Source organism: Capra hircus, chromosome 25, assembly GCF_001704415.2.
Source record: "Capra hircus breed San Clemente chromosome 25, ASM170441v1, whole genome shotgun sequence".
Taxonomy (NCBI): Eukaryota; Metazoa; Chordata; class Mammalia; order Artiodactyla; family Bovidae; genus Capra; species Capra hircus.
The window spans coordinates 41,768,581-41,786,523 of NC_030832.1; the positions used below are offsets into that span (position 1 = coordinate 41,768,581).

The 17,943-nt window shown below is 57.4% G+C and overlaps 1 protein-coding gene across 2 annotated transcripts in view; it reads left to right on the forward strand.

Moving 5' to 3' along the window:
- Nucleotides 641–17,943, forward strand: part of SNX8 (sorting nexin 8) — a 39,236-nt gene continuing 21,933 nt past the window's right edge. For both annotated transcript variants that reach the window (XM_018040284.1, XM_018040285.1), the window contains exon 1: nucleotides 641–763. In XM_018040284.1, the coding sequence (XP_017895773.1) occupies nucleotides 670–763 (94 nt within the window). In that variant the 5' untranslated portion in view covers nucleotides 641–669. The remainder of the gene's footprint in view (nucleotides 764–17,943) is intronic.

The following is a 17,943-nucleotide window of genomic DNA, read 5'->3' on the forward strand; positions in this document are numbered from 1 at the left end:
AGCTGAGGCTCTCCGCATCCCGGGATCCCTTAACCCGGCCAGGGCCGGGGGAGCGCTCTTGTGCGGCGCTCCCACAGTCTTGTTCTGGAAGTCGGGACACCCGCTCCACTGCGTCCTCCAGATAGGGGAGGGCACCAAATGCACAGGCCCGCCTGGCCTCCAGGGGGCAGTCCGGGGACCTGAGTGAGCGAGGGAACGACTGAACGACCAGGTGGCTAAGGGAGCGGGTGGGCGAGTCGCTGAACGAACGAGCGGATGGACCAGCGGGCGGACGACCGAGGAAGCGGGCGGGCGAGCGGACCAGAAGGTGAGAGAGTAAACGGATGAGTGAGTGAGCGGGGGCCTGAGGGAAGGCAGCTGGGGGCTGACTGGGCGGGCGAGGGGGCGGCGGACGCTGGACGCTGACCGCGCGCCTGGACCGCGCCACCTGCCCTCCGCGTGGCAGCCGAGCCGGGGCGGGGCGGGAAGAGGCGGAGAAGTGGGCGTGGCGACGGCGGGAGTGGGCGTGGCGGACCCGGTGCGTGGGCGTGGCGAGGCCGAGGGCGGGCGGGGCAGGCCCGGGGCGGGCGGGGATAGGCCGGGAGTGGGCGTGGCCAACCCTGGGCGTGGGCGGGGCGAGGCCGGGCCCAGGCCGGCGGGCGCGGAGGAAGTCACGTGGCGAGCGCTCACATGACCGGCGGCGCGATGGACCCGCTGCCCACCGCGCCCGGAGCTGCAGCTGCTGAGGCAGAGGCGGACGAGGAGGCGGACCCGCCAGCGGCAGGTATGGCAGGCGCCGCCCCCAGGCCCCGCGCGGCTCCGGCCAGCGCCCGCTGAGGCCCTGCGGCCTGCGGCTCGCTTCCTGGCCCCGGACTCCCCGCGCCTGCTGGGTCCTCCCCTCTCACGGCCCCTCCCGGTCCACGCCCAGGAGGGCGCGTGGCTCCGCGGCTCAGAACCCCAGCACCTGTCCGGGTTTGCGCCTCTCCGCGCGCTTCTGCCTGCGTCTCCCCGGGACTGTCCGGGTCCCTCGGGGCCGCAGGGCCCGCCCGCCCCGCGCTTCCTGCGTGCCCATCTGCCCTCCGCGTGTCCCTGGACTTGCCGGGCCTTGGCACAGGCTGTGGCGGCTCAGGACTTGGGCGTTTCTTCGGCCAGCCCGCCGTGTTTCTCCGTAAGTGCTTTTCTTAGTGGGTGAGCGTGAACGCTGAGAAGCACGCGGGAGGCTTGGCTTTTCTCGGATGGTACCCCCTCTAGCCTTCCACCTGGAGGATACATGTGGGTGTGAGTTACTGCAGCTTCTTGGTGGTGGCGGCGGCACAAGTTGGAAACTCCGTTTGGAGGGTCTGGAAGGTGTCCCTGAGAAGCTCATGCTTAAAGTGAGCCCTGAAGGGCTGTAAGACGGTTGATTCCTTACGGAGAAAAGGAGATGGGAGTGGAGTGAAGTTGCTGGGAGCTGCGGTGGGGGTGGACAGTGCTCTGGGTTGGCCTGAGTGCCCTGAAGACCCTGGGTGAGTCTGCCTTTAGACACCAGACCCGCCGCTCCCCACCCTTGGCCTTCATTTCACTTGTAGCTTTGTAAGGGGTAGCGTGTGACGGCTCCCGCTCACGGTTAGAACGTTGTGTTCAGGAGGTCACACGTTTGAGCCCAGCGTGGGCCGGTCAGCCAGCCTGTTTCAGGTGCCCACACTGGACTCCTTGTCCAGGTCACTTTTGGAAACATGAGGCGTTTGAGCAGGAACGCTTCTTCCCCTGGGGATGTAAAGCAGTTCAGAGTTGCTGGATGTGGTGGTGGTTCTGGCCTCTATTTGCAGGTGCAAGGACAGCCTGACTGTTTCCTGCAGGACTCACCCACTGGCCGCCATCATGGAGTCAGCCAGCCCCGCTGTCTGAGACTGGCAGCTGGCCTTGTTAGGGGCCGTGGTGATTTTGTTAACATTAGGCGTCCAGTTGAGGGAGGTGGCGTGGTAGAGGAAAAACACACCACCAACCGAAAAAAGCACTTAAAAAAAAAAAAAACTGGGAAAGCTAAAACCCAGAGGTAAGTGGCCTGCCTACAGTGGGCAGTAGTAAGAGGGGGTGTTGTGGTGGGGATGGTGGTTAGATGGGGTGCAATCAGAAAATACGTCTTTGAGAGTGAATTTTATCCAAACACGATATTCACTAGGGAGGAAAGGAGATGGGAGTGGAGTGAAGTTGCTGGGAGCCGGGGTGGGGGTGGACAGTGCTCCGGATTGGCCTGAGTGCCTTTAGACACCAGACCCGCCGCTCCCAGCCCTTGGCCTTTATTTTTCCTTTCTCTTGTAGCTTTGTAAGGGGTAGCGTGTGACGGCTCATGCTCACAGAATGTTGTGTTCAGGAGGTCACACATCTGAGCCCAGCGTGGGCCGGTCAGCCAGCCTGTTTCAGGTGCCTTTGCTCAAGCAAAGGTTGATTTTGACTGTTGAAGGAGCTGTGGCTTGTGGAATTCCATCTTCACTGGTGTTCTGCCCACACAGCCATAGCTCACTATTAGTATTAGCTGTGGGGACCATGGGGGTCTAGGTTTTGTAGTGCCTTTGGGATTGTCGGAAAAAACGATGTTCACTGTGGTTTTCAGGCTTAATGTTTAAAAAAAATTTTTTTTAAGTTAATTTTTTTTTGGCTGCCCTGGGTCTTTGTTGCTGAGAGAGGGCTTGCTCTAGTTGCGTGGAACAGGGGCTGCTCCTCCTTGCCGAGCGTGGGCCTCTCCTTGTGGTGGCTTCTCGTGCGGTGGAGCACAGGCTCTGGGCGCGGAGGCTTCAGCCGTTGCAGCAGGCCGGCTCAGTGGCTGGGGCACACGGACTCCAGTTGCCCCACAGCATGCGGAGTCCCCCCAGACCAGGGATCCAGCCTGTGTTCCCTGCATTGGCAGGCAGGTTCTTATCCCCTGTACTACCAGGGGAGCCCCAAGAATCGTAGCATATTCTAATCCCTGGAAGCTTAAGCAGGGAGTGTTAACTCCCTTCCTAAAAATTTAACTTTCAATTTTACAATATGTAGATAACCGCATTTCCCTTACAAAAAAAAAAAAAAGCAAACACCACTGAGAACAGTGTAGATTGGCACTCACCCCCCTCTTACCAGCCTGGGATGGACCCTCTCATGCTGTTTCTGTGTTTACACTCATGTGCTCAGACAGTGCACGCCTCCTCGCGCCTCCGCGCCTATGTTTCCCTACGGTCGTATATTGGTTTTCTGCTGCTGCTGTAACAAAAATGGCCACACACAAAGTGGCTTAACCAGCAGAAAGTTCTCATTTTACAGTCCAGGAGGTCTGTAGCCAGAACAGGTTTTCCTGAGCTAAAATCTGGCTGTGGGCAGGGCTGCGTTCCATCCTGAGGCCCTGGGGAAGAAGCCGTTTCTTGGTCTTTCCCGCCTCCCAGATGCCTTCCGCATGATAACCCCTTGCCCCAGCTGCCCCAGGCTGCGCCGGCCTGTCCTGTCCTGTCTCTGACTCCTACTTCTGTCCACTTCTTCCACTTCTAAGGGCTCCTCGGGTCACAGTGGGCCCACCTGGTCACCCAGGAGGACTCTCCCAGTTTCAGTGTCGGCTGATCAGCAACCTGAATTGTGTCGGCACCTTGAGTTCCCCTTTACCGTGTGGTCGAGCAGGCTCACAGTTTTCTGGGATTAGGGTGTGGGTCCTTTAGAGGCCATCGGTCTGCTGTGAGGGCTGCCCAAGGTGGCCCATCAGTAGGGAGCCCACTTGCCAGTGCAGGAGATGCAGACGGCTCGGGCTTGATCCCTGGGTCGGGAAGATCCCCTGGGGGAGGACATGGCAGCGACTCCAGTACTCTTGCCTGGGAAATCCCGTGGACAGAGGAATCTGGTGGGCTGTAGTCCATAGGGTTGCAAGAGTTGGACACGACCGAGTGACTGAGCAGGCACTCACATTCTGCCTTAAATGCCCCAAGGAGTGGAATCGCTGGGCCGTAGGGTTACACACGGTTTAAAGAAATCCTCTGTTTTTGGCTGTGCTGCCTTAAACGCCCCGAGGAGTGGGATCGCTGGGCCATAGGGTTGCACACGGTTTAAAGAAATCCTCTGTTTTTGGCTGTGCTGGGTCTTTCTCACTGCCTGGGCTTTCCTCTAGTTGCAGCTGACGAGGGGTCACTCTCTAGTTGTGGTGCGTGGGCCTCTCATTGCGGTGGGCTGCCTTGTTGCGGAGCACAGGCTCTCAGGCACAGCGTTCAGTAGCTGTGGGTCCTGGGCTCTCGAGCACAGCTTAGTTGCTCTGAGCATGTGGGATCTTCCGGGATCAGGGATCAGTCCTGTGTCTCCGGCATCGGCGGGCGGATGCTTTACCACTGAGGCACCGGGGAAGCACAGCTGCACGTTGTTTGTTTTAACAAATGCTGACAAGTTGTCCTCTGTGATAGCTGTTGCCAGTTTATACCTGTGGCAGAATGCATCTTCTCCCTGTAACCTCATCACCATTAAGTGCCATGTTTTTTAAAAAAAAAATTCCTTCAGCATTAGAGAAATTAAGAACCTGTTTTATTTTTGTTTTAATTTCTATTTCTTCAGTTATCAGTGAGGTTAGTTTCTTGTGATGCTTTGATCTTGTGTGACCTTCCTGAACTGACTGTTCTTATCTTTGGCCCATTTTCTTATGGGATTGGTTTTTTTTTTTTTTGCTTTGTTGCTGTTCTTTTTGTATTTTGGTCTTAGGCCTGTTGTGGATTTCATATTAAAATTGTAACCATCAAAATATCTGATTGACTGGAACCCTGTTTTCTGATTGCAACATGAGAGTTTATTTCACGGTCTGTTCAGAGGTTATACAGCTCAGCGATGGTGCCCTGGAGTGCCTAAGAATGAGTGTGATAGGTGGCTGCTTGTCTAACCTGATTTTGGGAATTGCGTCATACTGGATAAGAGTACAGATTACCACTGGGTCCCAGCCCTGCTTTCCTCCAACCCTGCAGACCTAACCCTGTCTTCGCTTCCTTCTTTCCTTCGTCCCTGCGCCTCACAGCTCCTGGGATCTTAGCTCCCTGACCAGGGATTGGACTCTAGACCTTGGCAGTGAACGCACCGTGTCCCCAGCGATCCGTGTCACTTCTCCTGTAGCCCCTCGTGGAATGTACACCGTACCTGCCTCCTGGCCAGGAAGCTCCGAGCGGTTCGTCCTCTCAAGCCTTGGGGGGCCTCCTGGCTCTCGGTGGGGTCATCCCCTGAACTCTGCTTGTCCTCCGAGCGACTCTGCAGCTGGCTGCCGGCCTCTCTGTGTGCCTGCGTGGTCTCCACGCCCTCCCCCCACGCCACCCGCGTGGTCTCCATGCCCCCTGTGCTCCCTCGACCACCCGGATGCCGCTGCTCCGCCTGGATGCATTTGTCAGGCAATTCACTGAGCTGTCGCTAGAGATGTATGCATTTGACGGATTAAATTATACTTTAAAGTACCATCTGCGCTGGGGCAAAAAAATACCTTCCTGTCCTCTCTCCCTCCATCACACACATTTCTGTTGTCAGCTCCTGAGGGACAGAAACCATTACTTTCCTTTATATCCCAGCATCTGCTAATGGAGTCAGGGCTCTGCTGTTGGAATAGAATTACATCTGGTTTTTTGGGTTCTTTGGCGGCATGTAGGATCTTAGTTCCCCAACCAGCGATGGGACCGGGGGCTCCTGCAGGAGACGTCCTGACTCTGCACCGCCAGGAGATTCCCTGGAGCTACACTGTCACCCTAAGCGCTCTTTAGGGTGGCGTCACGTTTTAGTTTGGTAACAATGGTAGCTGTGCGAGTGTTATTTAAATGGGTGTTAATGCTCTTTGAACTGTTTCTCTCTTTCTCTCTGTCTCTCTCTCTCTCTCTCTCTCACACACACACACAATTTGCAAGGTAAAATGTGTCCATCTGAGGAAAGAGGAACTGAATCTCTCCTACGTAGAGCAGATTTTGCCAGAATTTGTGGTTAGCAAGAAAGTGATGTGTTCCGGTAGGGGAATTCTGTTTTGGTTTATTTTTTCCTTCCTGAGAAAAATGCACCAGAAAAAAGAGATGTTTGGCCTGCAGCGTTCAGGCTGATGGGAGAGGCTGGAGTGGTGAGATGCCGGAGAGATGGGAGTGGCCTCCCTGGGGCCTGCAGTGCATGTCAAGACAAGCTGCCCCGGTGATTAGAACCCAGGCCCAGTGAGCAGGCTGGCGGCCTGCACCCTCAGGGATTCAAAGAGTGCACCTCCGACCATGTCACCCTCTGAAGAACGGTAGCGTTTTCATCTTTCATCCTTTGATTGTGTTCGTTGTAGAATAGTTAAGAAATCATAACCAGACTCGAGGTAGAGGTTCCTGGGGAAAGCATCAGTGACGAGATCCAGCCAGTCCATCCTAGAGGAGGTCAGGCCTGAATGTTCACTGGGAGGACTGATGCTGAGGCTGAAGCTCCAGTACTTTGGCCACCTGTTGCAAAGAGCCGACTCACTGGAAAAGACCGTGATGCTGGGAAAGATTGAGGGCAGGAGGAAAAGGGGACGACAGAGGATGAGATGGTGGGATGGCATCACTGACTCAGTTGGCATGAATTTGAGCAAACTCTGGAGACATTGAAGGACAGGGAAGCCTGGCGTGCTGCAGTCCATGGGGTCGCAAAGAGCTGGACACAACTGAACAACTGACCCGCACCAACGATCAGCGTCGAAGCCTCGTGTGGCCGGGGTGGGCGCACCCCGCCGCTGGAGCTGCAGGAGCAGGCTGAGGCTGCCCTTGGCGCTGTTGCCGGCTCGCCTGGCTGTGGGAGGACAATCGTGCCCTTGGGTGTGGGGATGGGTGTATTCAGGGTCCCTCAGCTCTCTTCCCCACTTTGAAGTATGCGTACTAAGCACGTGTGAGGTGAAGATTCATGACTGATGAGTTCCCGGGCAGCTGGTGTAAGGTCTGGAGGCAACTCTGGACGCATCGGGACATACCTTTCCGAGACTCTTTAGCCCGCTTTGTGCTAGTGACGTTCTTGCCTACAAGTCTCATGAGTGAGTCGTAACCGGACCAGTAAGGTTTCATGTGGTGTGTGATTGTGCACTTGAGGAGAAGGTTGTACAAGTAAGGTAACCACAAGTACGAGCGTCGGATTAGAGAGAAATCGCCCGTGAGCCCACAACCGCGGATTTTAGCCTGTTTCCTGCTCCTGTGCGTATGTGTCGGACATTGTTAACCTCAGGCGTGTTTACATCTTGTCTGCTCGGCTCCCTTAGCGTTACTCTGCGCTGCTAAGGAGGTTTCATGCTTTCCTATTTGAGGTCTGCGGGATAGCGAATCAAGGGGCGTGTGTGTATGCTTGTAGAGCACGAAGGTGGTAAAATGTGATCCTTCGCCGGGAGTCAGCATTAAAAACTGTCCTGATGCTTGCTCTTGGTGGACAAAGCCTCTCTCTTGCTAAACTAGTTCCCCAGCCTAGAGGTGACAGCTGCTGTCAGCTACGCGTGTGGAACCACGGTTTAGTAAGCTCCGTTGTTAGACTCTGAGAGCTGGGGCGATGTCCTTAGACGACCTTGGTCGTGTCCTGCTTAGTGACCTCCTGTAAGTGCAAGTTGTGAGTCCCTGTGCCCTCTACCGAGGGTGTTAAAGAGAAGCCAGGGAGGGACACACTTGCCTCCTGTTTCTGTGAAGTTCGCACCACGCAGTCAGACTCTGCTGTGCGGGCTCGCTCACGCAGACGGTGAGGCCGTAGATGAGGGGCGAGGGAGAGACTGTGAGGCGGGGCTGTGGTCCCCTCTGGCCGGAGAAGGGGGGGGCCTGTGCGGGCACAGGATGGGGCTTCCAGGACCCCAGGGCTGTCAGCGTTTTAACCTTCGTGTGTGTTTACTTATTTGGCTGCACCGGCTCTTAGCTGTGCCCTCTGGGGTCCAGTTCCCTCACCAGGGGTGGGACGGGCCCCTGTGCTGGGAGTGCAGAGCCTTAGCCGTGGGCCACCAGGGAAGCCCTCGCAACGCTCTCTTCCGCTTTTGACCTGGACAGGCCCAACCACGTGTGTTGGTGCATAAAGCTGTCCGTAGACATTTCACACGCCTGTGTGTCTGTGTCTGTGTCCCAGGAGACAAGGTTCAGGGAAACCCCAGCGCGTCCCAGATCCTGTGATGGTGAGTGGATCTGCTAATAACGCAGCTTGACAGGCAGAAGTGGGCGCCGGGGGTCTTGCTTGAAAATGGTCTTGTAGGGGTTTTGGCCTCTCAGCTTCCACCCTCTGGTTGATGTTGCAGATGTATTTATAATGAGATGCGTGTTTTGTTGTGTCGACAGCCACCCCCAAAGGAGGACTGTGCAGCTCGTCAGCATGAGATTGCTGGTCCGCTGTTTCCGATGTCTGTGTCTGGTTATACTGGCGCCGGCCCAGCCCGCTGGCAAGCCCAGGTGTCCCGGGGCCCTGGGACCAGCGGGAAGGGGCCGCAGGGCCTCCGGCACCGCGTGTCACGAGGAGGGGTGTCTGGGAATGTTGACTCTGTTGGACGTGCAGAGGCCCTGGGCTGGGACGGAGTCGGGTGGCACTCCTGACTCTGCCCAGTTCATTATCTGTGGAACCGTAATTCCACCTCCTCCTAGCTCCCGAGAAGTTCAGTCCAGGTGGCGGGGTGGGCGGGGCTTCACGCCCAGGGGAGGTCAGCTCTTCAGGCCCCAAGGCCGGTCTGCGCGTGTGCAGGCCCTTATCTCGGGGTGGCTTCCGCCCCCCGCGGGTCCTCGTGGGGGGGACGGTGGAGTCGGGGTCTCTTGGACGTCTCTGCAAGAGGCTCAGGTTTCCCCGTGCGCTGTGGGGGGTGCTGTTCCCGAGAGGGGCTCTGCTGTAGGGAGAGGTATCCCGTCCTCCACCTCCCTGGTCAGGGGACTGGGTGGGGTGTTGTGCAGGGTGGTGGTGCTGCGTGTTCGCAGTGATGGCTAAGGCCTTCCTTGTGCCTGACGCGTGAACTAGCTTAATCCTGCAGTGATGCTGTGCGGTGAGGGGTCTCACCTGCCCCACTTTACAGACGGGGAAACTGAGGCACCCAGGGACTGACTCGCCCGGCAGCTACTGCTGGAGGTGGCCGCGCTGGAGTGCCCTCCGGCAACGCGTGGGGTCTGACCTCACACCGACTCCGCTGTCTGCACCGCGGGCCCCTTACGGAGCCTGTCTGGAGGATCGGCTTCTGACTGAGTAACCACCCCTCCCAGACACAGATGCTTCGGTCCTCAGGGGGTTTTGCTGAGAGGAAGGCGGTTCCAGGGTCCTGTTCTGGTGGAGACCACCCGAGACCCTCGTGAGGTGTGCGGTCTTCTCTTTCCAGAAAGGGAGCGTCCGCCTGCCCAGAGGATTGAGCGGGGACCCAGCCCGGCCCCGCCCCCCGGAAGCCCACGTTCAGCCTGGGGGGCGTTGCAGGGGCTCCGTCCCGGGCGGTGGGTGTGAAAGCTCAGGAAGAGCAGCTCCGGCGCGCGCGGAGCTCGGGCTGGGTCCCTCGCGTTGGCGTTGCTCGGGCGCGTCCTCCAGCTCTGGGGTTTGGGGTGGGCGGGGCTCGGCAGGCGCTCAGCCCTTCCTCGTCTGCAGAACCGGCTCCGCCTTCAGTGCAGGTTTAATCGTGGGGGGAGAACTGACTCAGTATTTCTCTTTCTGTGACATTTTTCACAGTTCCTAGCTTGTCCTGCCAGTTTCCGAGGCGTTCCGTGTTCTGCTTGATTAACCGCTTTCCTAGTCGTCTGCCCCGAAGGCAGCCGGCAGGCAGGGGCCCTGTCTCGCTCCCTGTGATCGATAAATATCTGTTTAAGTGAATTTAACTGTATGTCACTTGGCTTATAACATTGGGTGATTGCTTGGGATTTTATTAGAGGGACTGAGTTCAGCTGCAAATGCAGATTCTCTGTGCCGCGTCTGCTGGAATCCAGAGAGGGAGGCTGCCAGGTATTTTGGAATATATTCACTTTCATGTCCAGAGACCCTAGAAAACCTGAGTCACTGTTAGACGAAACCATCCAGGCCTGGGAGGAGGGTTTTTTTTTTTTTTTTTTTAAAGAACAAAACCAAAACCAGATTGAGTTGAACAGAGATGAGTATTCTTTTTGGAACTTTGAACTTCTGCTTTGTCAGGAATTCCAAGATTTCCCGAGTTAGCTAAAATAGTGGTTTTTTTTTAAGCTCTGGAAAAAGTCCCTGGGCCTCCCCACATGAAAGCATTCCAGAAGGGAGAGGCCTGAGGAGATTTTGATGAACAGAGTCCAGGAGCCCTTCCAGAAGCAGGTTTGTCCGGTTCCTGAAGAAGCAGGGTCCCCGCGGGCGGCAGGCTGCTCTTGCTGGGAGTCGGGTCAGGGGAGACCGCCTGATAGGCGACTCCTTCCAGGCCTGGGCTTCAGTTTTGTGATGTCCTGAGGAAGCAAACAAGCGATTTTCCCTCTCTGTGTGGTTTGGTCCCAGGGAGGAGCTCGCAGCCAGAGAAGCCCGGTTGGCGTGAACATCAGTAGGTCGCGTGCCCTTCCCGAGGGCTGGGGCGGTCTGTGCTCTGGGGGTTCTCAGGGGATTTAGGGCGTCGCGTCGCCGTGGGACCCAGCTCTGGAGGGATCAGCACGCCCTGGCCAGCAGTCCATTTCAGTCTGCGGCTGTGTCTGGGCGCACATCCTGGAAAAACCGGGCACTGTGCTGTATCTTGCACGTATAACCGTATTTTAAAAATTCTTGCCGTCAACCAGTAATGTGCCTGGTGTTGTCCCCGTTTCGGAGATGAGGAAACGGCGCAGAGAGTTGGGCTGCTCGCTCACAGCCGCAGGGGGGTCGGGCGTTTGCATCGAGGTGCCCCGACCACTGGCCCAGGAGTGTGGCGTGCCCCCTGTCCCCTGCGTGTTGTGGGCGTCGAATGAGGCCCCTTGAGCCCCTCACGGAACGTGGGCTCTGGCCCCACGAGTCACCTGGCTCACCCTGACCTCTGGCCGGCCTTGCTGCCGGGGGGCCTCCAGGTCTCACGTCTGTAAAATGAGGTCAGGGTATCTACTTGGAGTGTCTGCAGGGTTAAGGAGACATTACATAAGGACCCAGAAGGTTCAGACACTGGCCATGCCTCCTCAGTGGTGGTCGACTCTGCACACACGCTCCGAGTGACCGTCTTCATCCTGCTTTTGGGTCCATGGGGGGAGGAGGAAGGGGGAAAACACTTAATTGAGGGGTTTCTTGGACTCAGTGGCTGCGACTGCTCCGACGGACCTGCAGCTTCACAGCCGTGTGGGCGCCAGGGAGGTCCCCGGGGCCCTGAGCGTGGCCACGTGGCATTTTTGCGGCGGCCTCCACAGCTCGGCTTCTCTCACTCGTGCCTGCAACCCACCCGGAGGGTTTTGCAGGTGGCTGGTCTTTTCCTTCTTAGCAGACGCCTTCCCTCAGGGTGCGAGCCGTCTGCCTTCCAGGCTCCATCCCGGGCTAGGAGGACACTTAGCCCGTGTTCACAGGACTGCAGAGCAGAGAAGGACCTCCTCAGGCATTTTTGAGGCTTTGCTGGGGTTTGAGTCACACGCCGCGTAACTCGCCCGCTTCAGGGGTGCCGCTCGGTGGTGTTTAGTGTGCCCTGAGAGCGATGCAGCCTTCACCACAGTTGATTCCAGGACGTTCTCATCATCCGGCGCCCGTCAGTAGCTGCCCCCCTTCTCCTCCAAACCCCTCGTCCCCCAGACTGCACAACCACTAGTCTTTCTGCCTCTGTGGGTTTGTCTCCTCTTGCAGTTTCGTATAAATACAGCCATGTATTAATGCTCTGAAGGCCTTAGCGACGGCTCCTTTTGCTCAGCAGTGTTTTCAGAGTTCCTCTGTGCTGTAGCATGGATCGGTATTTCTTTCTATGGCTGAATGGTACTCCGTTGTATGGATAACTCACATTTTTCTTACTCGTGCCCCGGTCCACGGACGGCTGGGCTGTCCCCGTGTTTGGCTGTCGTGACTGGCGCTGATGCCAGCGTCCCTGCGCCCGTCTCTGTGTGGGCCTGCTGTGCCATTTCTCGTGGGCGTCCACCTAGGAGTGGCGTCATCGGCTCACAGCCCGTGTTTGACCTTTTGAGGTTGGCTGCCGGGCTTTCCCGCTGCCGAGCGTGTGGGTTCCAGGTTCCCCACGACCTCGCCAGCCCGTGTTCCTGCCTGCCTTCCGGATTGCAGCCACCCCAGCGGGTGGGGGCCCCAGGGCTGGACCTCTCTTCACGGCCCTGTTGGCCTTTTGTGCGCCTCCTTTGGGGAAACGTCTGTTCAGATCACTTGTGATGTGCCTTAGGCTCAAGTCCCTTATTGGACGCATGGTGTCGTCTGTGTTCTGTGGGTTGTCTTTTCACTTTCTTGATGGACTTTTGCAGCACAGTAGGTTTCGGCTTCTGTTCTTTCGGTTGTTGTTTGGCTGTGCTGTGTGGCTTGCTGAATCTTAGTTCCCCAACCAGAGATAGACCTGGTCCTGGCAGAGAGAGTGCCGCGCCCTTGCCACTGGGCCGCCAGGAAGCCCCAGGAGTTTCTAGTTTTGATGAAGTCCAGTTGGTCTGTTTTCTTTAGCCGGTGCTTCTGGGGTCATATCCAGGAAGGCTTTGTGTGACCTAAGGTCACAGAGATTTGCTTCTGTGCTTTCTGCTGAGAGTTTTGCAGCTTTAGCTCTGGCGTTTGAGGCCGTGGTCCATCTTGGATGAGTTGTGTTTGGCGTGGGGACGGTGCCTGGTGGTGGTCTTGTTTGGAAACGTGCCTGTCCGTCGTCATGCAGAACTTTTGGGGTGTACATGGTGTGTGCCCCTCCTGTGCTGGGCAGGGTCAGGAAGTGAGAGCTCCCTGAGGGGGTTTGTGTGGTGTATGTGGGAAACCTGTGAACCAGGTGGGTTAGGAGGAGCTTGGCCAGGACGCTCAGGCCAGCCCGAGACCTCAAAGACCGGCCTCTCCCGTGGGCACTCGGGGAGCGCTCCCTGGAGAAGCCGCGTCTGTGTCGTGCTTCTGAGGCTGGAGGGGATTCAGTTTGGAAATTCTCAACTAGTAAGTACAGCGGGCTTGGAGGGACCTTAAGAGGTTGCTTGTTTATATTTATATTATGTAAAGCAAAATATAAAAGCTCCTAATGGCTTCCCAGGTGGCTCAGGCGGTGAGCGATCTGCCTGCAATGCTATGGATCGCTGGGTTGGGAGGACCCCCTGGAGAAGGAAGTGGCAGCCCACTCCAGTGTTCTTGCCTGGGGAACCCCGCGGACAGAGGAGCCTGGCGGGCAGTAGTCCATAGGGTCACACAGAGTCAGAGACGACTGACTGAGCGTGCACACACAGAAGCACGTAAGCCTTTGCAGGAAGGTGGAGAGCATCCTTTTCTTGTGGTGTAGGTTGGTTATCCCCAAGGCCACTGGAGCTTTATAGAATCAGGGTTTTTGTCTTATGTTCTTTGGGCAGATGAGTGGATATAACCGCAGGTTGGCAGAGAGGCCGTGGTGGGGGCAGATAGACCAGGGCGAGGATGTCGCTGCTCAGGGCTCTGTGTGGCGTCCTGTGTGAACAGCTCTGCCTCTCGCTGCAGCTCACCAAGGCGGGGTTCCTGCCGCCAGGGAGGCCTGAGTGCACTGGGGGGCGTGGGGTCCTCCCGCCTGGGAGACGCAGCAGGCCCTGGCTGCTCCACGCGGCCTTCTTGCTCCTGGGAGTTCGATTCCTGCTTTGCGTTGACAGATGCTTGCTGGGCACTTACTCTCTGCTGGACACTGTTCCTAATCGCTGGGCTACTAGTTGGGAGCAAAGTGAACAAAAAGGCCTGCTCTCATACGCTTCTGTTCTCGCCGTGGAGGTGGACAGTATTTGGTGGACGAGGCGAGTGGGATGCAGGTGGGAGCTCTGGTTGGGGGGCGGTTAGGGTGCAGCTTGCTGTCACTGAGGAGGACTCATTCAGAGCGACTTGGGACCGAGTTTTCAAGGAGATGGTCTTGGATGGTGGGTTCTGGGCAAGGGGACCCTGGCCACAATGGTGGCAGGCAGGGGCGCCCAGGCCAGTAGGTGTGAGCTGTGTTCTGGGCGGCGCTGGAAGAAGGAGCGGCTGGAGAGAGGGGCCGGGGGGCAGGAGCCTTTCCTGGCTGAAAAAGATGAACGTTCGGGGCGGGCGCTGCTGGAGCTGGGGAAGCTTGCGCTGAGAGCTGTTCTGCTGGTGGGTTGTCATTCTGAGCCTCACTTAGGAAGCTTTTGTTTGTTTTCTTTCTCTAAAATTCATTTTATCGGTTGGTGTATGGCTGTGCTGGGTCTGCGTTGCTGTGTGGATTTCTCTCTGGCTGCGGCGAGCAGGGGCTATGTGCATGGTGGCGCTCGGCTCTCTTGTGGTGGTGTCTCCTCCCCTTGGAGAGCTTGCGCTCTCAGGCCCACAGGCGCGGTAGTTGGGGCCCCCAGGCTTAGTTGTTCCACAGCACGTGAGATCCCCCCGGACTAGGGATCAAACCCATGTCCCCTGCACGGGCAGGTGGATTCTGAACCCCCTGAGCCACCAGGAAAGCCCTTTTTCTTTTTCTCTTCCATGCTGCTAGGAGACACGCACAGACGACTCAGATGACTCTGGTGGCTCTCCGGCAGTGGGGGCGTCTGAAGAGGTGTGTTAGCGATGTCGTGTGGTCCATGTGGGCGGATGAAAGCCACTCGGGGAAGTGTCTGTGAGCAGGAAAAAAATGCAGAATTCTGTAGGAACTGGCTGTAGCAGAGAGAATAAAGAATAGAGTGAAGTGCTTTGTGCACCGCGGTGTTCTTCTCGCTGCCTTTAACAGCAGGGGCAGTTAGCCGAGCAGAGCTGGGCGACTGCTAGTTCTGTCCCTGAGTCACTACGCAGTGTCCGCAGGTAACAGTCTTAATAACTTCAGAGAGTGCAGTTCTGGTTCTGTCCCTGAGTCACTACGCAGTGTCCGCAGGCAACAGTCTTGGTAACTTCAGAGAGTGCAGAACATAAGAGAAGCCAAGATACAGTGGCAGGTGGACTGCGGATGGTAAGAGTCAGGAGCCTTCTGGAACGATGGGCGAAACCGGACGGGAAGGAGGGAGTATGGGCCAGTGTGTGACATGGCCGGAACCCCTGGTGCTGCTGGGAGTGTCCGTTGGCTCAGCCACTTGGACACCTGGGGTTGTTTGCTGGGCTGTGCACACAAAGCCCCAGGAGGCGTAATTTCACTCTTGGGAATGGACGCAGCAGAAACGCACGCGTGTGTCCACCGACACGAGGGCGCTGGCCTGTCCTTGGCAGCGGCGTGTGAAACTGCCCAGGCGCCTGGTGGGCGCAGAGCGAGCGGTGGGCTCTGGCTGATCCATGGCAAGAGGGTGGGCCGTCTGCACCCCACAAGCCACACGGAGGGCCGCACCCAGCAGGTGGAGTGGAAGGAGTCAGAAGCAGAGGGGCTCGCCCCGAGCGTGCTGCAAACCCGGCCGAGCTGGCCTGAGGCTTTAGCGTTCTCTGCCGGGGAGGAGCCGCGCGAGGGGTGTCTGCCCAGGTGCTGCTGCGCCGCTGTGAAAACTGCCTGCACTGAACAGGTGTGGGACGTGCTTCTTCCTGTCAGCACGCCCGGTTTCAGTCTGAAAAGGTTTCCACAGCCATTGGGAAAAGAAAGCAGTTGTGTGTTTACTCTGCGTGATGAAGTACAGGACGTACAGATACTCTCCGGACCCTTACATAGAGAAAATGCACCGCCCTCGCGGAAGTCGTGCCCAGCAACTCTGCGATGGCGGTGACTTCGGAATAGGAAGCGTGGCTGGGAGGATGGTGTGCGTCTGTAACATTTTATTTAATTTTTTTTCAGCAAAGAATATGGCACAATGTCCTCGAGTGAAATTTCGCTGGATACATGAGTTCTGATATTTTCTGTATTTTCATGTTTGTTTGAAGTATTTCTTCACAACAAAAACGTGTGTGTTTAAAAGTTACATGACAATTCCCCTGATGGCTCAAGGGGTAAAGAATTTGTGTGTCATTCGTGCAGGAGACACCTGAGTTTGGGTTTGATCCCTGGGCAGGGAAGATCCCCTGGAGGAGGGCAGGGAAGATCCCCTGGAGGAGGGCATGGCAGCCCACACCAGGGTTCTTGCCTGGAGAAGCCCAGGGACAGAGGAGCCTGGCGGGCTGCAGCCCGTGTGGTCGCCGTCGGACACGGCTGAGCGCGCAGGATGCGGCAGCAGGGCGCCCCGGGAGCGACCCTGTTCACGGTGGTACATGCGTGGCTAGGGATTAGGAGGGCTTCTGCCTTTGCAGCACAGCTGGAAGAGAAGCGTGGCCGTGGACCCTGGGAAACACGCTTAGAGCTTGTGTCCTGTCGCAGCTCTGCACGCGTGGGGCAGGCTGCCCAGTGAGCGGATGGTCACAGACTGCTGGGCTGGAGGGCTCGCTTTATGTTAATATATTGAGATGTTACATAAAATAAGTTACTGAAAGAAAAGCGAACCTGGAATTTAAGGAAATGGAGGCCGCATACAGTTTGTTGGAGCTCCTGAGTTAGGGATAATGAAGAGCCGAGCGGTGACATCACTTTTTGAGGCGAGCAGACCACAGATGGGGCGGGGGGCGGGGGCATTCCTGACGTTCCCTGGCCACAGAGCTGCTGAATTCTCATTTCTGAGGCTGTGGCCATGATAAGGTTGCGGAAACTTCTGCTTCCATTTCCTGAGAACAGTTTGTTAATTTCAGAACAACAGAACAGCTCAGGGTTCCCAAAGGTTGAAGCAGTTTCATGAGTCTGAGAAGGAACATTCAGGTTGAACACGAAAGGTGTCTGCTGACCCCGTTTCATGCTGTTTTGGTGGAAGCGTTGTCGTCTGAAGTGTCCTTCGTTCGGTACCTGGTGACTCGCTCAGGCGAGGTGAGCCTCTGCTTTTTTTAGATGAGCAGTCTGGGCCGGGCCCCGGGTCCGCAGTTCTCCCACTGTGGCCCTGTGACCAGCAGCGTCACCTGGGAAATCGTTAGAAATTCAGACTCCTAGGCCCCAGCCTAGACTCTCGGGGGGCGGGCAGCAATCTGAGTGCTTCCGCGTGTGAAATGAGCATAAGGACAGCTTCAGCCGCTGCTGGGGTGCCTTCAGCTGTCAGTGTGATGCCGTCCGAGCCTAGAGGTTCATCCTGCACAGCGGACGCTGTGCCCGCCGAGCGCCCACGCCCCAGCCCCCGGGAGCCTCAGGAGGGTGGGCTCACACGCCACTTTGTGTCTGGCTTATCTCACTGAGTGTGACCTCCTCCAGGTGCCTCGTGGTGCGGCGGCTCTGGGTGCCGCGTGGTGTGGCGGCTCCAGTAGCTGGTTCCTTCTTCAGGCCGAGCACTGTTCCACCGTGTGGACGGACTGCACTTGGCTGATCATCATCTGTCAGCGGACGCTTGGGTGCCAGGTCGCTTCAGTTGTGTCTGACTCTGCTCCCACCAGGCTCCTGAGCCGTGTCCCGCTGGACCGTGGCTGAGGGAGGCAGAGGAGGTGGAACCCCGAACCCGGAGTCCATCAGAAGACAAGTCCCCCTGCTGCTTAGCAGAGCCGGTGGGGACTTCCTGCCACTGGCTGCCTTTGGGGGCCATGTATGCTGAGGGCCTCTCTGCCTGTGGGGAAACCCCCAGGGAGGCTTAGGTGGTTCTCGAGTGCTCAGAGCCACCCCCCAGAGCCCGTGAAGGGTAGAGGGCAGCAGGCTGGCTGCCCCCCTGACCCCGTGAGAAGCCCTCCCGCTGGTGGCCCCGCGTCCTCAGCGTTTGCTGAGGTCTGCCAGGTAAAGCAGAGGCGTGTGTGGCACAGACCTTGCTGGTCTCCCAGAGCTTTGTGGGAGTCAGGGCCCCGGCTCTTAGCTGCTCACAGGCCCTCGGGGCTGGCCTCTCGGGGTGCCTCCCAGCGGCAGGGTTATTGCCTGAAGGTTCTGGCAGGAGTGTGTTGGGAGGATCGTTGGTCCAGGCGCGTCTGGAGTTTCCTTGCTGTGATTTGTGGCTAAACGACCTGGAGCTTGCTGGGCTTCCTGGGTGGCCTAGTGGTGAAGAGCCTGCCTACAGTGCAGGAGCTGTGGGTTTGATCCGTGGGTCAGAAGGA